The sequence below is a fragment of the Microtus oregoni genome, unplaced genomic scaffold (assembly GCF_018167655.1).
Source record: "Microtus oregoni isolate MIOR12 unplaced genomic scaffold, Mior012 000022F_ref0000154, whole genome shotgun sequence".
NCBI lineage: Eukaryota > Metazoa > Chordata > Mammalia > Rodentia > Cricetidae > Microtus > Microtus oregoni.
In genome coordinates this window covers 34,961,808-34,984,088 of record NW_024543081.1, presented here as the reverse complement: position 1 = coordinate 34,984,088, position 22,281 = coordinate 34,961,808, and the positions used below count along the sequence as shown (strand labels likewise).

Here is a 22,281-nt window from a genome sequence, read left to right as displayed (position 1 = left end):
TGCTGTGCATGTCCCCATGTTAGGATGCTTGATCCTTGTGCCCAGTACCCACTAGCTGTCCTGGGAGGCTAGGACAACCCCCTATCCAGCTCCAAATGATCAGAGAATGGACAGGGAAATTCATTGCTACAGGATGGATGGAGAAGTTCATTACTGGGGGGGGGGGGGTGCCATGCAGCTGTCTCTGTTGCCTCGGTAAACAACATCAGAGAGCTGAGGACAGACAGACAACGCTGGACACTGTTACTGTTCACAATTTCTGAGATGGCATAGCCTAGGAAGCCAGTGATATGGTTGCTAAGAAATGGACCCTGGCACCCATGCCTGGACTTGATCCCTGTTTTACTACCCAGGCTTTAGCTGGGAGAACTAGAAGTGAACCCTTTTCCTTTAGAGGAAGACGCCATTCCTCCCTTTGCCCCCTCCCAAGGCATCTTAGTTTCTTTTCTCTCACTTGCATCCCCGTGGTTCTAAAAGTTAGGCTTCAGTCCTTGGCTGGTACTTCCTGTCTGCTCAGCTAAAGGAGGCGGAGGTCTTTGCCACTTTTACTGGTTAGCAGTCGAGAGGCGGCGTTCAGGAAATCCCTGCTGAATGACGAGGAGAAGGACTTAGAGCTGCGTCTTCTCTGACCCTATGCCTGTCTCTTAGTGCTGAAGAGACCTGTCACTTCTGAGGAACTCTTGACCCCAGGAGCTCCGTATGCCAGGAAGACATTCACGGTAAGCCTGACTCCTGGGCACACCCACCTGTCAGTGTGTGGCTTAGGGGACGAGAGGGAACACTTTTCTCTAACTCCCCTTCCTTTTTTTTTTTTTTGAGATGAAGACCTCATAGGTCACTATGTAGCCCTGGATGGTCTGGAGCTCACTATGTAGACCTGGCTGGCCTTGAACTCACAGGGATCCTCCTGCCTCTAAATCCTAAGTGTGGTGATAACACACGTCTTTACATGTACCCATCTGTGCATTTGTTTTTTACATGGTTGTAGTTGTAGACTTTCTGAGCTCCAATGCAGGGAAATGTATTAAAACCTCCCTTGAGAGGCCCGAGAGATAGCTCAGTAGTTGAGAGCACTGACTGCTCTTCCAAAGGACCTGAGTTCAATTCCCAGCACCCACATGGCATCTCACAACTGTCTGTAGCTCTGATTCTAAGGGATCTGACACCCATATACAGAAATACATGCAGGCAGAACACCAATGTATATAAAATAAAAATAAATTGTTTTTTAAAATCCCTTGATTTGTTAATGACATTTTAAATTCTTTTTGATGTGTCCTTTTAAACATCTACTATACAATTGTTCTAATATAATTATATATCATTATATCTTATAAGACAGATAACAGTACAAAAAATTTCTTCTTTACAGTTAATTATGAAAATCGTTAAACTGTTAAGAGAATCCTAAGAAGGAGAAGAAAGGAAAGAGTAGCCAGTGTGTATTGAGGTGTATAGCCCCCTGACTGGGGAGTCCTGCGTTGAGTCGTCTATCTGACTCGCCCTTTCTTAGTGTTCCTACAACCTTCTTTCTGCCATCCCCAGACCCCACTGATTATATTTGAACAGAATCTAAGTTATTTTTCTGAAGGATCTCACACAGATATCAAATTATGTGTAGCCAAGAATGACTATGAATCTCTGATCCTCTGGCCTCCATCTCTGAAGTAGCAGGACTGCAAGACCACATTGGTTTCGTGCAGTTGTGGGGTTCAAACTCAAGCCTCTTGCATGCCAGGCAAGTGCTCTACTAAGAGACATCCCCAGGCCCAGTCACATGATCTTATCGGTACCATCTCCCCTATTGTGCTTGCTTGCTTCTCTCAGTCTACAACATCCACATGAATAAACTTTTGAAGAACATCCCCCACCCCTTACTCTGTTTCCCAACTTCTGTTATTGCCTCAAGGAAGAGACATTCATTCACACCCCAGACTCTTGCTGAGGGCCCCTCCCATCTGAGCACTGAGGAGTTAATGTAAGAAGGGCCGTTATAATACGTCTGTATCAAGGGGAAAGGCAGGCACACTGTATTTGAAAGTGAAATTAGATATATTAAATTCATAGTAGTGAATCCTGAAACCACAGAAGTCCCCGGTCGTCTTAAGAAATTCCACCTGAGTTCCTACTTGCCCTCTTGCTTTTTCCCAATTTCCAGCTGTTGAGAGGGCGCTGTTTTGAGAGCATTTGTTTTTCTTCCTGTTAGTGCCAGTATCACTAATCCTTGACTTTGAGGATGTTCATTGGCACATGTGCTAAGGATGCCTCCGGAGCCATCCTGCCAGTTCTGATTCTGTAGGAAAAAATATGCGTCAGTGCCAAACAATGTTTGGACCAGAGTCTGTTTGCAACTTGTGAGTGAGCTTTATCTGCTTTCTCACTTGGTTTCCTCGGTACGGAAAACTGTCTTTCAAAAGAAGCCAAGACTCTTCCTGTCTCTCCATCAGTAGTTTAAACTGTTCTTCTACACTTCGATGTAAGCCAGGTCGAAGTCTGTCGTTTGGATATAAAGGAAAGGTCATGCTGAGGTAGACATTGGATGGAGAGAGAAGGAGCAGCGATGTTCTTAAGGTCTTCTCAGACTTCTGCTGGGATGTATATGAAGTTGGCTGTCAGCCCAAGGAAGAGGCATGTTGCCAGCTGTTTACCGGGAAGTAACCTCCCCAGTCCAAACAGGTTATGTGTGTCCACTACATCTTCAATCCCCTGACATGGTAGAAATGAAATAAAGAAAAAAAAATATGTCAAGACTCATAGTTAATCCTGGGTCAGACTTTGTTTTCTTGGGAAGACAGGCAAATTGCCAGGGACAGTCTGCTGCTTGCTAATTGTGGCTTTCCTCTCTAGATTGTTGGTGATGCAGTTGGCTGGGGCTTTGTGGTGCGAGGAAGCAAGCCATGCCACATCCAGGCTGTGGACCCCAGTGGACCTGCAGCCGCCGCAGGGATGAAGGTACGATTGATTGATCGGCTCTTCTGTCTTTTCTGGCTTCTTTGGGAAGCATTCATCGATTGTGCATTTTTTTTCTTGACTTCACATTTCTTTATTTTCTCCCATGTGTTACCCCCCACACCCCGGAAAAAGTCAAATCTGTAGAGCATAATGTCACACACCTGTAATTCCAACGCTCTGCACACAAAGGCAGGAGAATCCTCCTATGCTGGCAAACCATCCAATCGGAAATCAGTTGTTTCCCCCACAGCGGCCATGCTTCTATTGCACCAGTAGGCACACCTTGCTTAGTAGGTTGGTATGATGGCATGGCGATGCTACCACTGGGTAAGTGTAGTGGTGACTTCTCCTTAGTCCGGCTTCCTTCCTCTCTGTCCTGAAAACCAAGTGTATTGTGTCTTCAGCCATCGCGCTTGCTATCTAGCTACAGTGGACAACCAGGAGCAATGTCAATAACCCGTGTTCTTTTAGGGCCTTTGGGGGCCTTCCAGGCTAATAACTTATAGGGAAATATCTCGTGCCTGGTGCTGAGATTTTCATTGAACAATCTGTGCACTCTGGTGGAAAGCATTGCACACAAGTAAAGGGAGCCTCTGTTCAAGTTCCTTCTTAAAAAAAACGTGTGTTCTTAACTAGCGTACGAAGCAGTTGGTTTCCATAAAGGTTCTTCATACAGCCTTGGCTTTGGTTAATGCACTTTTCAGCCCTTCTTCCCCTGGTGCTCCTCACTTGGTCCCTGCTTAAATCTGTAACCCACTGTATTACCCTCAAATGTGATTTTCTGTTTCAAGCATCTTTATCTAGCACAGTTTTGTTCTGTCCTCTACAAACATTTCACAGAGGATGTTGATCTTGGATGATGAGAAGATTTCAAAGATTGGAAAGGCCGGGAGGTGGGAAGGCACGCCTTTAATCCCAGCACTCAGGAGGCCTAGGCAGGCGGATCTCTGTGAGTTCAGGGCTAGCCTGCTCTACAGAGCGAGTTCCAGGACAGGCTCCAAAGCTACAGAGAAACCCTGTCTTGAAAAGCAAAAACAAACAAAAGATCGAAAGTTCCACCATCTTCCCACACAGCCTTTCAATGCCTCCATCCTCCCATCGTATCCTTGCCTGGTGCTGTAAACCCGGGCAGCAGTGGCAACGTGTAGATCGCGCCTGTCTGGAATCCAGCCTGTGACTCTGGCATTGCTTCGCACACTTTTAAAGGGGGGGGGGGGGTGGGCAGCTAAGCATGGCCCCCAGAAGCAGAGAGCTTTGTATCCCTGCACTAGAATAATTGTCTGACCCCTCCCCCCATTTGAAGAACACTTCTCACTAGGTCCTGTGCTCCAAATGCTGGCAGCCTCCTTGGCTAAAGTAGCTAAGGTTAGGGTCCCTTCCTACAAACGGATACAGAACCCAAGGAGCTCAGCGAGAGAGCTGCCTTGCTTGCTTCCCAGCTGAGGCTGAGATTTTCGTTTCCTAAGGAACTTTTGGCTCCAAGAAGGATTTTCTATTCTACTTCCACAATGACTACCCTGTATAAACTATGTTTGGCACGCTCCTTCAATTCTGAGCATGTACCTCTTCACTTGAAGAAGGACTTGGCTGAAAACACATTTCCCTTGAGGAGGAAAGCAATGGATTCACACAACAGCTAAAGACCTTGCCCTGCCCAGCTAGCCAAGCTGACTGGGAACTCAATTGCTTTCAGTCCGTCTCTTGGAATTAACTGTCGAATCACTTTCCTGGGCATTGACAACTAGTTAATTGGCCAACTTTTTATGTGCCTGAAGAGTGGCTGGCCTAACTTTCTCTTGTTTTTATAAGCTAATAGTTGGTTTGGTTCATAGTCCTGTCTCCTCTGGAGGTGTATGACAGTTCTCATGTGGCCCCCGAGCAGTACAAGTTCCCTGTACCTCTTACTTCTATGAACTACAACCTGGAACTATAAGCCAAAATAATCTCTGTCTTCCTAAATTGCTTTTGTCAGGGTGTTTATTTTTATTTATTTATTTTTTTATACAACCGAAAAAGAAACTCGGGCAGTGTGTGTGTGTTCGGGTGGTATCTTGCACATATATGTGTGTTTGGGTGTGTACCAGAGGGGGGCGTTGGATACGTTCCTCTATCCCTCTCTGCAATAGTCCCTTGTGATTGGATTTCTCCTTGAACCCGGAGCTTCCATTTTCCATCAAGGATAGCAGCTAGCAAACCCCAGGGATCCTCTTGTCTCTGCTCCCTCAGTGCCAGGATGATAGGCACATGAGTCACATAGAGCTTCTATGTAGGTGCTGTGACCTGAACTCTGGTCTTCTGCTATACGGCGAAGGATATTATCTGCCGGGCCACTTTGCTAGCTCCCTTCCTTTTGGTTTGTTTGTGACAGGGTCTCTTGTGCCCCGCCGTGAACTCTAGGTAGCCAAGGGTGACCTTGAACTCTTGACCTTCCCCAGTGCTGAGATTGCAGTCCTGCTTGGTTGTGGTTTACAGGGAGCTGGGGATCAAACCCAGGACCCCATACAAGGTAGGCAAGCGCTCTAGAACTGAGCCGTATCCCTGGCCCCAGATAGAAAGCGACCATCTTAACTTTACTGGCCTTCTCTACACTGAATGCCACAATCACCCTATGTTCTGGTTTGGATCTGAGATGTTTTGAACCCTCTCTTCTCAGCTTGGAGTCGTGGTAGAAGGTCAGGATTGACGGCTAGGAAAAAAGTCAGCAGGCATTAAACGAGGGCCTTTAAAGGTTAACTCCTCCCCTGGTTCCAGCTGCAGCCTCGACCTCCTGGTCCTTTGCCTGTAGATGGTGGCAGTACCTCACAGTCCTCCCTCCCTGCCTTCCCCTGAGTCCTGGACTAAGGAAACTTTGAGCTCAATTCAACATACCCTCCAGTAAGTGGTGTCTGTTTGGAAGGTGACCTCAGCGGCTAGAGAACTTAACTAATGCCTTATGTCACTGTCTTTGACTTTGTCTCTTTCTGTTTATGGAAAGGAAGCCCTCCATCTATCCATCATGACTTTCCCTGCAGGAGAGTTTGCTCTGTCTCCGGAGCAACAGGGTTTTACTGCTTCGATTGCTTAGAGCAGAGGTCTTCTCAGAAGTTTTTGGTGTTTACCATCGCTCTCTGAGTTTATTTCACCTTGTCATGGGGATCAGAATGCTTTAGGCTGGGGGCCACCAGTATGAGGCTAGGACAGGCCCCAGGCTGATGACAGTGGGCGCTTGTTTCCTCGGTGAATACTTCACGATCTTTCCAGCCAGCATCTTTGAATATGGAGCTACTCCAAGTTTGTAAAGGTTTTCCCCCTCCTCCTTCTCCTTTCTTTCTTCTTTCCTGAAACAGGATCTGATGAATTTCAGCCAGGCTTTGAACTTGCTATGTAGCCAAAGATGACCTTGATTCTACTACTTTCGTTGGCACCCACACTCAGTCCTGGAGTCACAGGGGTTCTGGTTTGGGAGAACCCGTTCTCAGTTTAGGAGGTGCTTTGTGAATTCTAGGTAAGCATTCTATCAACCAAATCACATATCACACCCTACTTCTTTTACCGTTTTCTGCCACTTTCGTGATGGAGTCAGTTCTTTCTTCCTTGCTGTTTTGTAGACTACAGTCTAAAGCGTATTCTGCGGACACTGGCTTCATGTCACATCCCACTCTGGCTATCACATCACGTCTAACCCCGGTTCTAGAGCCCGATGAATTTATGATCGTTTTGTGGGCGTCCTTGGTGCAAGCTGAGTCCAAGGATTTCCGTTTCTCAAATACCTCCTGATGGCTCCATGTGTGGCCCTTAAGGAAATCGAATTAAGGAGCTCTGGCACTTAACATACACTAATGGCTTCCTGTTAAATGCCAGATGTAGTCAGAGATCCTTGATCTGGGCCCTGCCCCTGAGAACCTTATCCCCTGCCCTGTGTTCCTCCCAGTCCCACTGGCTTTCTCAGTAACTTCCAAACACTAGGTGTATGCCTGCTCTGGGTAAGCACACTGGATCCACTGTTGTCTTCTGGGTTTTAGGTATGAATGCTAGCTTCTCAGATAATCCTTCCTTAACAGTAAAACCTTCCTTAACTATGCCGTGAGATTTCTCCCCTTTGATTCCGTAGTTACTCTTTATTGTACAACCCTGCTGGTTCAGCCATCTCAGCCAATAACAAAGATCTCAGGCACTGGGTTGTTTAAACAGCACACATCTGTTTGAATGTCTAATGTCAAGGTCTTGGTCCATCCTGTATGTGGTAGGGGTCAGTTTCTTGGTTTATGGATCAATGTCTGTCTTTTTTTTTTTTTTAAGCAAGAACAAGCTCTCCCCTCGCTTGTTATGAAGCATGCTAGTACTATCCATGAGGGCGCCTGCATGACCTAACTACTTCCCATAGGTCCCGCCTACTGATACCATCCCACTGAAGGATAGAAATTCAGCATAGGCATTTTGGGAGCAGGCCACAAATATTCAACCCATAATACCCACCTTATTTTCTGTACAATCAGAAACTGAAGACATGCATTTATATGTTTAGCACCAATACCCAGCCCATGGATTATTTATTATCAGTCTAAATAATGGTAGTTCCAGTATCTAAGATAATCCCTGACATTTAACAACTGCTTGAAGCAAATTTATTGGCAGATCCAGCGGTCTTTCTATAGAAGACGTCAGAGAATTCATGTACTGAACATCTGCATCATGCCTTCAGATATTTTACAGCCATGATCTCTTTTATTTTTCCAATCTCTTATGAAAATACATGGAAACAGGCTCTTTACCAGTCAGGAGGTAAAAGGACCCGCCGTGTAAGTGTCAGGACTAGATTGAAATTCCTATGCTGGAGGTGATGGTGGTGGTGATTGCTGTTGCTGCTGCTAGTGTTATTTCGAGACAAAGTCTTACTACCTACCCCAGGCTGGCCAGAATCCCATTAGTTATGCAACCCAGGCCTCTGTCTTCCCAGGGTTGAGACCATGGTCTTATTTCAAGAAATGTAAACCTTGGCAGCAGAGCACAGTAGATGACAAATCCCATTAAGTCATCCAATGTGTGGTGGCGTACTAATGGATGGGTGACCTTTTATGGCTTCTACAGAGGGGAATGTATATTCTATTCAAAGCACATTGTTAGAATGGCTACATGCTATAGCTGGGTATAGTGGCGCATGCCTTTAATCCCAGCACTCAAGAGGCAGAGGCAGGTGGATCTCTGTGAGTTCAAAGCCAGCCTGGTCTACAGAATGAGCTCCAGGACAGCTGGGGCTACACAGTAAGAAACCTCTTTCCAAAAACCAGAGAAAGAGAGAGTGATTGAATATGAATGGCCACATGCTCACCTGGATTGACTTGAAGAAGATCAAATAAATCACTTGGTCTTGGCCCCAGCCCCTCACTTGGACCAGGACTAGATCTTCCAGGCTCACCCAAAGGGACGCCCCCCCCCCCCAAACACTCCCTTTTGTCAGTTTAACCAAGCCCTTGTTAGAGCAAAACATTCAGCCTTCAGGCCTATAAATACAGAACAAGGGAGTCTGTGGTCTTTTCTAAAAAGGATTTTTTTTCTTTTCTTTCTTTTCTTTTTTTCTGGTGGGAATAATTAGATCTTGTGAGAACCAGCCCCCAAGTGTTCATGCTGCCCTGTGCCAAGTCTCACAGGCATTCTAGACTCCTGGCTTCTTTTCTTGTTTCCTGCCGGGATGAATTGATGGATGTTGGCTTACCGTGCCTCATTCCCCTGTCGCCTTGTTTCTTTGTATGTTTATTTAGAAACAGCCACCTGAGTCACAAGAAGGAATGAGTGGCATTGCCTCCTCCCACACTGTAGAAACCTTCCTTTCACCCAGAGAAAACAGTTTCAAAATCCTACTCATTGGTCCTCCCTTCCCGTGACAGCCCTCTGTGTTGCATGGAATTTTCCTCTCATACCAAGAGAGACCTGTTTCCTGCCCGGTCAACCATGTTAGTTAGCAAGTGATGGTTGTAGAAAGACCATCAAAGCAGATGGGGAAACAGCTCTCAAGTCCATTGTTGTCTTTTGGTCAATAAGTACTGATTGTCACCATGGGCTAGTTGTCACACTGGGCCATCATGGGATTTACAGCTGAGCAAAGGAGACATTAGGCAAGCTATCCTGGAATGAATATATAATGACATATACATATAATTAATTGCATATATGTTACACACATATATAATGACATATATCCAGGAGGTTGACTGTGAAGAAGAAAGTGCTTGTACTTTTTACAAGGTGAAGGAAGCTGAGAGGGAGTGCTTCCCCCGAGGGAAGGAGAATTGAGCTCAGGTCTAAAGAATGAATTGAAATCAGGTAATTGTCCATCTGCGCCCTGTATCCATACATGGGTGTCAGAGATGGTATTTTCAGAGCATGGACTTTCCTTTTCTCAGCTTCTGAGTCACGAGGAAGTAAGTTGTTTACCTTTGCCACATATTCCCATTGCAGTGATGTTAGGTCATGGGTCCAAGTGACCATGGACTGAACCCTCAGAATTCCTGAGCCAAAATAAACCCTCCCTCTTGTAAGTCGTGTCTATTGGATTTTTTTTTAACAGCAAAGCAAAAGTCAGTAATACAGTTTCTTAAATAATGAGAGTATACAAATTAAAGCATAACTAAGACATACACAAAGGATTCTTGTAGGTCACCTGGGCATGGTGGAGCATGCCTATAATCCCAGCATTTGGAAAGTAGAGGCAGGAAGATCAAGAGTGGAGTCATTCTTGGGTATTCAGCGAGTTCAGTGTGAGTCTGAACTGTGTGAACCATGTGTCAGGAACAAGTTTTAAAAGGTCGTAACTCAAAAAAGACAAATAACAGCAAAAAAAAAAAAAAAAGTAAGAAAATGCTCTGAAAATAAACTGTAAAAACCAGGAATGAATGGCCAGTACATTCATGGAAAGGTGTCTACGCCATCAGTCTCATGGAAAGGCAAAATAAATTGAATGGTGGTGAGAAAAGATGATAGATTTACGTGTGTGTGTTGGGGCGGGGGTGCACAGTCCCTAAAGATAGACCCCAAAAGGGAGCACGTTGTCTTGGAAGACAGGAATGAAAATCATGAGTGGGCTGAAGTATGTGGAAACTGGGAGGCGGCAGCATGCAATGAGCCCTTAGGCTAGGCTAGGGCCATGTTTCTTTGCCTATGTTAATTATCACCCCTAAGACATTTTCTAGTCTGGGCCATGTGGATGCCAGGGACCCACAGCCTGCTTTATCCATTGGCTCTAAAGTGTGCCCAACACATGCTCTGTTCTTAAGAGTGAGGTCAATTTTCTGTGTCCTAAAACACGCTTTCTCAACTCTGAAGGATTCTGACCCTCTTACAGCACAAAAGAGCACAGGAACCCAAGAAAAGAAGCTCGGGCATTTCATACAGAGTTTGTACTCAAGTCGTATCTTCATACAGTAAAATGCACAGCTTTCGTTATATGGTTTGGTAGGCTTTCTCTGTCTTTCAGCTCACAGGATGTGTCTGTCACTCCAAGTTCCCAATGCCTCTCTTCTGTCAGCTCCTCACCAGAAGCAACCACTGACGGGATTTTTGTCATTGGTTAGGTTTTTAGAGCCAATCCTTGATGACTTCGGGCAAATGATTTCTTTTCTCTTTGACTTGTGCCTGCTGAAGACATATATATGGTACCTTCCTCAGGGTTAGAGAGGGAGGTCATATATCCAGACCCTCCCCCCAACCATGATAGACATATTAACCCCTCCCTCCTTCCCCTCAATATGAATATGTTGGTAGGTCTCTAAGAGGGAACCAGCCATACCCAGTGTGTAAGTAAATCTGAAGTTTTCTTCAATCCTGGACTCTTATCTCCACATCTCTGAGACTAGAAAAAGGCTGCAAGATTCAGGAAGAGTTGTGAGTGTTGAGAGGGAAGATGGTCATGGTTGCGGGTTGGTTTCATACTCTTAGCATCTGGAGCTATGAAACAAATGTTCCTGTTGTCTTAAGTCATCCTGGTTTTCTTATAAAAGCCCTGAAGAGTGAATGTAGTAGCCATGTGTCCAAGAAAAAGGGGGCTCAATTAAAGAAGGGGGACTGGACAGTTCCTAAAGCTGCATGCACATTCATCATACATTCTGCAATGCCTGCTACCTACAGTGCACACACATTCTGTACATATTATGGAATGGCTGCTACCTATAGTGCCCTGAGGCAGGTCCTAGAGTCCAGTTATGCTTAAAGCCAGTCAAGATCCCTAGCGTCAGGGTCGTAGGTCTAGTGATGAGCCAGAGATTAATAATTTCTAAATGCTTAGCTACATATGATGTCACTAATGCACCATTAGTTATTAGTACATATTCATTGACAAATTATGATGCATGAATTTGGCAGGAAGCTTACTGCCTGAAATCCTCAGGTTCCAAAACACGGGAAGATGGCACATTTCAGTGGTCTTCAGAGTTGAACAATGAAGACTATATTATTGAGTCTCTCATTTTGCCTTGTGCCTCATTCTCTTCATTCTACCCCCACCTTGTTTTTTTTTGTACCAGATGAAATGGAATCTTGTCAGCATTACAGTGGCAGTGTATGGTCTCCCAGATGAAATGGAATCTTGTCAGCATTACAGTTACAGCGTACGGTCTCCCAAGGACAGGCTGGGGTTGGGGGAAGTGATGAAAACACTGGTCTGGCATAGGGTCAGCTGGCCTGGGCAGGAAGAATGGGTACTGAGTTGATTGAATGCTTTGTTTTGCGAATTCCTGATTCTCCTCCAGTGCCTTCGGTCTCAGCGGAAATCATCACCACCCACCCAGTTTCTCAGGCCAAGTGTCTGAAGGCCACATTTGCTGCTGTCTTTTCCCTTCAGTTTCAGATGTCTTCAGACTGCATTTTAAGGGAACGAACCCCATTTTTATTTTTCTAAAGTAATTGAAGCACAGCACCAGGTGCCCAATGTTCCACTCGGAGACACAACTTGCAGACAGCATTAAACCTAAGAGATATCACGAAAATAGCAGTCTTTAATGTTTGGAATCTAATCCCACCTTTCAATAAGTTCAATGGATTAAGTTCTAAGAACCAGCAAAGCCATTTGCATTGTCTTTACTATCGTTTTTGGTAATAGTCCAGTGATATAGATGTTGTCGGGGGTTTTCTGTCCTGCCCAGTTCCTGCAATCGTTAAGTTCCAAAGAAATCACACAAAGGTCTACATTAGTTATAAACTGATTGGCCCATTAGCTCAGGCTTCTTATTAACTCTTATAACTTATATTAGCCCATTATTCTTGTCTATGCTAGTCACATGGCTCAGTACCTTATTCAGCCAGGCAGTCACATCTTACTTCTGTGGCTGGCTCACAACTGCAGACTAGGACTTCCTTCTTCCCAGAATTCTCCTGTTCTCATTGACCCGCCTCTACTTCCTGTCTGGTTGTCCCACCTATACTTCCTGCCTGGCTACTGGCCAATCAGTGTTTATTTAAAATATAATTGACAGGATACAGACCATTGTCCCACCCCATATAGATATGTTTCTCTTTTTACAAATGGAGAAAATGATGTTCAAGTTAGGGCTATATGAATTTATATTTGCATGGGTCTAAATCTTGTGCTTTTGTGATTATTAAACATCTCTGGAGATAATTATCTCTAAAGAAGGTATATGTGAGCCAAAGGGCTTAGATGTTCTTGGGGCCTGCAGCAGAAGATACTCTTGGAGTCACTGCATTGGCTCACACTGTGCAGCTCTACTCTTCAAGAACATAACACTGAGAGTAGCGTTCTAGAGAAGTGATACGTTCATAGTAATAAAAAGTTTACAATTGAAAGGACTGAGCCCAGGAAATGAAGAAGCATACTGTATCCCGAGGATTGGAGCAGCCTAAATCTGCTGGCATATATATGATACTTCAAATGTGGCTGGTCTCCTGGGTGACACCCCAAAAACATGAACCGTATCTAGTGCCTAGGAGAGTGAGTGTAGATCTTGCTCACTTGATTATGGATGTCTAAATAAACTCTACTTGTTTCACCCACAGCTTTAGCTCCGTTTTGTTTTTAAATCTCTGAGGCTCTTTTGCATTTATATAGTATGTGAGTGTGTGTGCGTGTGTGCGTGTGTGCGTGTGTGTGTGTGTACTTGCATGACCCTCAGCACAAGTGTGGAAGTCAGAAAACAACTTGCAGGCTTCTCTCCTTCTACTATGTGGGTCCTATCTGTAGGGGCATTTCATTTGTATTTTAATAAATAAAGCTTGCCTGAAGATCTGAGAGTAAAACAGCCCCACTAGTCAGCCTTACAGACCAGCCAGTGGTGACACACACCTTTAATCCCAGTAGCCACAGTAGTTGCCTTAGAAACCGGGCATTGCATGCCTTTAATCCCGGTGGTGCGTGCCTTCAATCCCAGCCCTAGAGAGGATTATAAAACAGGAAGAAACAGCTCTCAGACACAGTCTTATTCCGAGATTCCTGGAGGCAGGATCACCATTTTTGGACTGAGATCAAGGTAAGAGCCAGTGGCTGGCTATTTTGCTTTTTAGATCTTCAGGTTGAACCCGTTTCCCTATCTGAGTTTTTATTAATCGTGCTTCATTCTATCAGTCAAAAGTAGGTCCTCAGACTTGGTAGAAAGTACTTGCCAAGCTTTGGCACTGGCCACAGCATCTGCTTTTTTTCCCTCTGTATTTTTGTCCTGATCTTGATCCCAGCTCTGCTCTGGCAGAATCCCATATGAATTCTTGTCTTCTTTTGCCCTAAAATTTCATCCTCTTTCCTATCTATCCTCTAGCCCCATCCATAAGCATAACTTCCTAACAGTACTGCTATGGAACTTGAAGTCAGACTGGACATGCTTCCAAGTCGCTAGGGACCCAAGCAAATGTAGACTTCCATCCAGCTGCTTCGGACTTACTGGACTTCTTAGATCACCTTCAAACCATACTGACTTCTTAGAAGTGAAGACAGCTTACTAGACATCAGCTCAGCTGAGTCCTTAGCTGTTACAGGGCTTCTGCATTGTGTACTGCTGTAAATGCAGATATGCTGAAGTAACAAGCATTTTGTAAAACCGTGTGAAATCCATCATAATTATATCTGCGTTTCCAGACTGTGTTCTCTATTCCCAGTAAGCAGAGCTTAGAATTTAAAAGATTTCTCTGACTCTCAGCATTATTTTGTGATCCTCTGCTTGTCTGAACATCTACACAAAGCTACAGAGTACAGAAAGACCAGTTTGAATATCTAAGTCACCCTTGTACAATCTCATATTGTTCATGCATCATCCAAAAGAGCATAAATCATTAAGGAGAAAATCTTCTAGTTTATTTATTAGAATAAATAGAAATAGGTTAGATGCTTCTAACCTGTTTGTTTATAACTTTTTTTAAAAAATGCTTCCTTCTTTCTTTCTTTCTTTCTTTCTTTCTTTCGCCATCTTTAATCTTTAATCCCAGCACCCAAGAGGCAGAGGCAGTTTGAAGCCAGCCTATGTATCGAGTTCTAGGCCATCCAGGGCTAAATAGAGAAACCCTGTTTCAAAACAAACAAACAAACAAGCAAAGTGCATTTTATTTTTATCCCTGTCTGTCTGTCCTGAAACTAGCACTGTATATCAGGCTGGCCCTGAACTCACAGAGATCTACGTGCCTCTGCCTCTCAAGTGCTGGGATTAAAGATGCTCGCCACCACTGTCCAACTTTAAAAAAAAAAAAAAACCAAGATCCATTTGTGTGTGTCTGTGTATATGTGTGTGTGCATGTGTCTGTTTGTGTGCACATGGACACGTGGGTTTCCCTAGAGGACAGAAGACGGTGTCAGAGCCTCTAGAGTTGAAGTTACAGGTGTTTGTAAGCTGCTCAGCATGGATACTTAGAACCAAACTCCAGTCCTCTGCAAGTGCAGCAAGTGCTCTGACTGCTGAACCATCTCTCCAGGCCCTCTTCATAGTTGCAGTTAGCTCTTTGGCTCCTTTTTTACGCAGATCCAGTGTGGTCATTCTCAACTGCTCCGGGTTCATGATTGCCATGACAGCGGCTTTCCCTGGAGTTGACATTTCACAGTCCTTCCTTTTTTTCTGACTCTTACGTTCATTGTGAGAGAGCCACAGTGCTCCCTAAATGTTTGAGAGAATGGTATAAATGTCCTGTTTTGGCCCAAGCATTCATCTGTCATTTAGTCCCAGCACTGTGATGGAGGAGGGTCATCTTTCTATCTGTTGTTTCATTGGTTAAGTAATAAAGAAACTGCTTGGCCTCTGATAGGGTAGAATTTAGATAGGCGGAGTAAACAGAACAGAATGCTGGGAGAAAGAAGCTGAGTCAGTGAGTCGCCATGATTCTCCCAATCCAGACAGACGCAGGTTAAGATCTTCTCTGGTAAGCCACCTCGTGGGCTACATACATTATTAGAAATGGGCTAGTCCAGGTGCGAGAGTTAGCCGAGAAAAGGCTAGATATAATGGGCCAAGCGGTGTTTAAAAGAATACAGTTTCCGTGTAATTATTTCGGGGCATAAAATAGCCGTGCCGGGGACACAGCCTGCAGCTCCAATTACAACAGCACTGTGTGCAGTCACGAGTCTCTGTCTTCATCGCCATTCACTGAAAAGAGGCTTCTTTGATTAAGACTTAGCATGGCAACTGTCTATGGGTGTAAATGTGTGTGTGTGTGTGTGTGTGTGTGTGTGTGTGTGTGTGTGGAGAGAGAGAGAGAGAGAGCGGTTCAACCCTATGTCAGTTTTGCTAAGCCACATAATTGAAGTATCTAGGGCTCATAGCTGGGTAAAATCATTGATTTTTTTTTTTTATTCCCCTCTCCCAGCCACCTACATAGCACCTTCTGGCACTATGATTGTTTTGTGGATATTGTTGTTTTATTTTATTTAGTTTTTTTTTTTTAATAATTTTTTTATTAAGAAAAGAAGAAAGAAAAACATAAACAAAAAACAAGTTTCCACCTCCTCCCAGCCTCCCATTTCCCTCCCCCTCCTCCCACCCTTCTCCCCCTCCTCCCACCCTTCTACCCCTCCCCCCACTCCTCTCCCCCTCCCTCTCCAGTCCACAGAGCAGTCCAGGTTCCCTGCCCTGTGGTAAGTCCTAGGTCCTCCCCCCTCCGTCCATATCTAGGAAGGTGACCATCCAAACTGGCTAGGCTTCCACAAAGCCAGCACATTAAGTAGGATCAAAACCCCGTGCCATTGTCCTTGGCGTCTCATTAGCCCTCATTGTTCGCCATGTTCAGAGAGTCCGGTTTTATCCCATGCTTTTTCGGTCACAGTCCAGTTGGCCAAGGCCAATTAGCTTTTTTTTTTTTTGAGAAAAGTTTGTATTCTGTAGTTCAGACTGGTGTCTAGCTCAGGCTGGTCTCAGTCTCGTGGCAATCATCCTGCACAGTCTCCCAGATACTGGGATTATAGCCCTGAGCCACCACGCCTAGTTTTAATCCATTCGTCACAAAGGGTACTGAAACTGAGGTCCCCGGGAGTAGAACCACTTATCCAGGAGTTGAGTTCACTCACCCCTGACCAGGATGCCAAGTGAAAGGTTTGGAACAGGCCAGCTCTAGTGCAGACCCACCGAAAACTCAGTTCATCCTCTTTTTCATCCTTCGACCTCACCTCACCTCCACCATCAGGCTCATCCCTCATCCCGACAACCGATTGTCTGCATTGTGGTAGCTTTGTGTTGTCTTCACTTGGATTTGAATAATAACAATGCCTTGGGTTTTTTCTTATAAAACATATCAGAGGATGTTCTACTTACCATATGCTCACAACTTCCCCAAATAGAGCTAAGTGTACTCTGTTTTACACATAAGAAATGAAAACTCAGACAAAGTGTGGTGGTTCACATCTGGGACCCCAGCACACTGGTAGGTTAGGCAGGAAGGCTTTGAGTTCAAAGCGATGGGGGGGGGGCGGTTTACACGGGGAAGCCCTATTTTAAAAAAGGAAAACTTTCTGAAGATTCAACTGAGTCATTCAAGGCCAAGTAACTAGTGAATTCCAGCTCTTCAAATGCCACGAATTCCATTCAGGGTACTGGCCTTGAACATAATCTTCTTGTTTAAACAGCAGGAACAGACAGCCTTGAAGGAATGCCCAGGCCAGGGTTTCTAACTTCTAGCATCAGCATCACCTGGGGGAACTCACAAGAAATTCGCAATTACACAGATGGGGCAAGTCTGGTCCATTCCGTTCCCCCTAACTCACCCAGGCCCCCAGCACCAGCACTGATTAGAAACTGCTGGGTCCAGGTTTGCCTGTGCAGCCAAGACAGAGAAGACCATCCCAGAGTCCCTGCGGTGGACGTAACGCTGCATGGGCATTGTATTGTTGGACGACGGGCATGGACACTGTATTGCTGGACAATGGGCAATGATCTTTCCACACCTCCAATTTCCACTGAAGGCCATCCTCTATAGTTTGTCTTTCTAAAATACGCAGTGAAGCCGCTGTGCATCTGGCGCTGGACTTCTGGTTTGCAGAACATCAGCTACACATGCGTCTGGAAATTTACAAGCTCCCCTTGAATGTCAAAATTCACACCGAGTGAGCCAAGCAGAGGAGTTGCCCCCACCTTCTAATAACAGTCTTCCAAAGCCAGATATTGCTCATGCCCTCTGCCTGCTTGCTTTCAATCCTAACAGCTGGGCTCTGTGGCATTCGAGAAACCTGGCCTGCCCTCACGCCCAGTGTAAAACCTCGTTCTAGGGCTGAAGAGGTGGCTCAGCGGTTAAGAGCATTGCCTGCTCTTCCAGAGGTCCTGAGTTCAATTCCCAGCAACCACATGGTGGCTCACAACCACCTGTAATGAGGTCTGGTGCCCTCTTCTGGCCTTCGGCATACACACAGACTATTGTATACATAATAAATAATAAATAAATATTAAAAAAATATTACCAGCTTTAGATCTTCAGTTTCAAACTGTGGATGTTTCTCCATTGCAGAGAAAATATTAACGTTCCCTGCCCCTCTTCCCTACCTAGATCTGTGTCCACTCAGTTTTGACAGGAGTTTGTGCTGTCTGATGGATGAGAAGTCCACTGAGCAGGGCTTTAAATAGGATCCCTCTTGAGCCAAGGAGAATGCAGAGTGTCGTCTGGATAAGGAGAGGCCCCAGAACCCTCTGCGTCTCAAAGGATAAAGCTTTCTTTGTAATGGCCATACATGGCCAGTATGACCACTGTGGAGACCACAGGGCCTTAAGCTCATTGTGATCTACGCGGAGAGGCTATCCACACATTCCTACCCTAGGGCTTGTGGGATCAAATTTTACTTTGTAGAACCAGATTCATCAGTTCCAGGTATAGGCATTATCTTTGCCATCCCAGAGGTGTGTGACTGTCCCCTACTTTGGCTGGGCCAGGGCAGGCTATGTCTTCCAGCATTGTATGTGAAAGCTGATATCCTGGGCTGTAGTTCTGTGTGTGAAACACAGACATGTGTGTCTCAAACTCTGGACTTTTAGGAGTTCCTGGCCTTGTAGAAACATGTGAGAAAAAAAATTTATCTGCAAAGAAATAGCTTAAGAATGGGGCTGGAAAGATGGCTCAGTGGTTAAGAGCACTGGCTGCTCTTCCAGAGGTCCTGAGTTCAATTCCCAGCAACCACATGGTGGCTCAAAGCCATCTGTTATGAGATCTGGCGCCCTCCTCTGGCGTGCGGGCATACATGGAGGCAGAATGTTGTATACATAATAAATAAATAAATCTTTAAAAAAAAAAAAAGAAATAGCTTAAGAAAAGTAGACCAGGTGTGTGTGTGTGTGTGTGTGTGTGTGTGTGTGTGTGCGCACACGCACGCCATGACATTGTGTGTAGATGTTAGGAGGACAGCTCTCAAGAGTCTGGATCTGGCTGGGGATCAAACTCAGGTCATCAGGTTTACAAGGCAAGAGCCTTACTTCAGTGAGCCATCTCATTGGCCCTGGGCTTCCGTTTTTATACCTACCTTTAAATACCAACTGCTACACTATTAGTTCCGGCTCTCGGCCTCTCTCCAATCTAGGCACCCAGTGCCTATTTGCATCTCATCAGAGGGGCCAGGTGGGTCTGGTGCCTCCCTGTTCACAAGGCTGGCAGGTCGTAGAACAGAGCTGGACAGAGGGGAGGAGCTAAGGAACAAACCGGAAAAAATCCAGCAGTGCTGCACTGAGCACACAAGTCCTGGCCGACAGGCATCTCTGCACCTGGGTCTGTCCCTTGCTTTCTCCAATACTTCTTCCATGTTTCTGTAGCGGCCCCAACACTTCAGTATCTTACAGATCCCAAATCTTCACCCTCCAAGCCTGTCCTTCATTCATGGTGATACTGGACTGTGTCCACAAGAGAAGTTTATGACATAAAAGTCTTCCCAAGGCTTTGGCATCACCAGTCACTAAGACTCTAGGAGCGCTATTGGTCCATGGGGCCGTTGGTTGGGGAGGACCGAATATGGGAAAGCAGAGAGCAGGGATAAGCTGGACCCTCCCTGGGTGCCTTTGTGTCTGCCTGGCGCCTCAGTTTACCACAGTAGCTCTGAGCAAAGGTAGCTGCTTCACTTCCACCGTCTGGATACTCTGCACAGTTCTCTGTGGACAGTCTAGAACGCTATATTCGAAAGGAACTGTGAAATATAGTGTTAACCTGCTCAAGGGGATGCCACAATGCTCTGCTTTTTTATCTGTGGTTTCCCTAAGAGACAATTCATAGATGGTGCTCAGCGCAGGAAAGAAGAAGGCTGAGCAAACACGAGGCTCTTCCAGGAAGGCAGAGCGGAGGGTGACCAGATGAAAGGGGCGGGGATGGATCGCTTTCCTGGAGTGTTGGTCTGTGTACACGCTCCTGATCATGGAAGGAGCGTCCAAGTGATTGTTCCCACTGTGGTCCCTGTGTGCCCAAACTGTCTCCAGCTCATTCTCTCTGGCTTCTTGTACATAAAATAAACCGTTTAAAATATGACTCCAGAGCCAGGTGTGGGGGTGCACACCTGTAATCCCAGCACTTGGAAGGTGGAGGAAGGAGGCAGCCTGAGCCACATGAGATCCTGGCTCAAAAAGAAAAAGAAATGTTATCTCAGGTGGTAGAGTGCTTGCTTAGTCTGCATGAAGCTTTGTGCTTGATCACAGCACAGCCCAAATCTGGCACGGTGGCATACTTGAGAGGTAAAGACAGGAGGATTGCACACCTTTAATCCCAGCACTCGGGAGGCAGAGGCAGGTGGATCTCTGTGAGTTCGAGGCCAGCCTGGTCTACAGCGCAAGTTCCAAAACAGCCAGGACTGTTGCACAGAGAAACAGTCTCGAAAAACCAAAAGAAAAAGAAAAAAAAAGAAAAGGAAAAGAAAAAAGAAAGAAAGAAAGAAAGAAAACAGAGTTTGAGGCCAGCCTGGGCTACATGAGCACCTGTCTCAAAAATAAATAAAATAAAACAAAACAAAAGAGAAATGACTTCATTTTAGAATTTTTCTTCTAGCCTGTACAAGAACAGGTCTCAGCAGCCCCTGGCCGTGTATCCAACAGGGCTCATTTCAGTCACTTTGTACAAGATGGAAGTAACAAGGCCAAATTGAAATGGGCTGTCTGGGAGATTTTCCTGGAAGCCTATTTGAATATCCATAATAAAGTCTGTTTTCCACGGTGAGCCTACAAATTAATCACTCTTCTTGCATGAGGACAGTTGGTTCTGGCTAACAGTCCTGTGGTTTAGCTCTCGCAGTAAACACTGGAGGCGTGGGAGTGGTCCTGGAGAGCGAGCACAGGATGAGCTCTGGATCTGGTGTGTTGTGTGAGGAGGGAAAGGAGACTGTTTTCGCTAGCATTGTGCTAGGAGCTGCGAGCGTTGCCTAATATGTATTATGTCTCCTAGCTTTTGTCAGAACCCAGGAGCTGGATATTAGCTGTATTTTCTTGTTGGGGATAAAAGAATTGAGTCCCAGACTCTGGTTATGCAACGAGGTAGTGGGAGCCAGAAGCCAAACTAGTCTAGGGTCTATCTGGCTTCAGATCCAGGATCATCCTTCATACCCTAAGATCCTTCAAAAATGGAGAAATGATTCTACTTTTCAGGTCGTTAGTGTCTCCATCCGCACCACCAGAGGTCAATTCTGCTCTAATAATGAAGGCCTGGGGGACTCCCAATCACTACAAACTCCATACAGTTCTGTGACTTGGATGTGAGGTTACTAAAGACAGAAGGGCCCAGATGACATGCTGGCCCATGTCCGCTTTCTAGGTGTTAGACAATGCTTTACTCCAAGTTGAAGCAAGGTCCGTATTGGGACTCTTGTTTTTGTTGTTGTTTTCAGTTTTTAAAACGGGGTTTCTCTGGGTAACCCTGACCATCCTGGAACTCACTCTGTAGGCTCAAACGGAGAGATCCGCCTGCCTCTGCCTCACTTCTCGAGTGCTAGGATTAAAGGTGTGCGCCACTACCTCCTGGCTGGCTTGTTTGTTTGTTTATGACAGGGTCTTCTGTAGCCCAGGCTGGTCTCTAGCTCACCATGTATTTCCGATCCTGCTCCTAACTGTTGGGATTACAGCTATGTACACCACATCCAGTTTACGTGGCGCTGACCATACAGCCCGTGGCTTTTTGCACGCCAAGCAGTCACTCACTCAACTGAGCTACACCCCAGTCCTGGAGCACCCTTTGACCCCTCAGTTAAGTTCTCGAAGAGAGACAGTTCCAAGTAGCCTCAGTGTCGGCCTCATTCCTGGCTCCCAACTTACTCTACCAGGATGTGAGAACACACTTGTGAACTAAGGAATGGGATTCTGGAGCCACAGCGCACTGGCAGCCCCTCTCCACTGGACCAGCAAAGGATGCATGAGGACGTTGTCCTGGCTTTGTTTCTGCTGGTATGATAAAATAGCCTGTCAAACACAGCTTAAGGGAGAAAGGCTGTATTGCAGCTCACGGTTCCAGATTCCAGTCCATCATTTCCCGGAAGTCAAGGCAGCAGGAGCCTGAAAGAGTCCTGTCACATTGTACCCTGTTGTATCCACAGTCAAGCGGAAGAAAGCAGTGTATTAAGGCAGGCATGCTGGTGCTCAGATCCTTTTTTGCCACTCTGGCCAGGTTCAGAGCGCCCTTCTTAGGGAATGGTGCCACCCCCAGTGGGCGGGTCTTCTTACCTCAATAAACCCAGTCAACTCCAAAACCACAGAGAAACCCTGTCTCGAAAAACCAAAAAAAAAAAAAAAAAAATTATAATAATAATAATAATAAAATAAACCCAGTCAAGATAATCCCTCAGAGCCATTCTCAAAGGGTAACCATAGTCCCTGCAGTCCCTCCCAGGTGTGCCCAGAGGTCTGCCTCCTACCACAGATCCTTACCACACCATAAACCAGATTACCATGGGGCCGTTACCACTTGTAATCTTCTCCCTTGCCCAGCCACATC

General features: G+C 45.6%; 1 protein-coding gene across 1 annotated transcript in view; it reads left to right on the top strand.

Annotated features, from left to right (window-relative positions):
* Positions 1-22,281, top strand: part of Deptor (DEP domain containing MTOR interacting protein) — a 135,566-nt gene that overhangs the window by 93,240 nt on the left and 20,045 nt on the right. The window contains exons 7-8 of the mRNA XM_041671922.1: positions 649-719; positions 2,848-2,952. Of these exons, the coding sequence (XP_041527856.1) occupies positions 649-719; positions 2,848-2,952 (176 nt within the window). The remainder of the gene's footprint in view (positions 1-648; positions 720-2,847; positions 2,953-22,281) is intronic.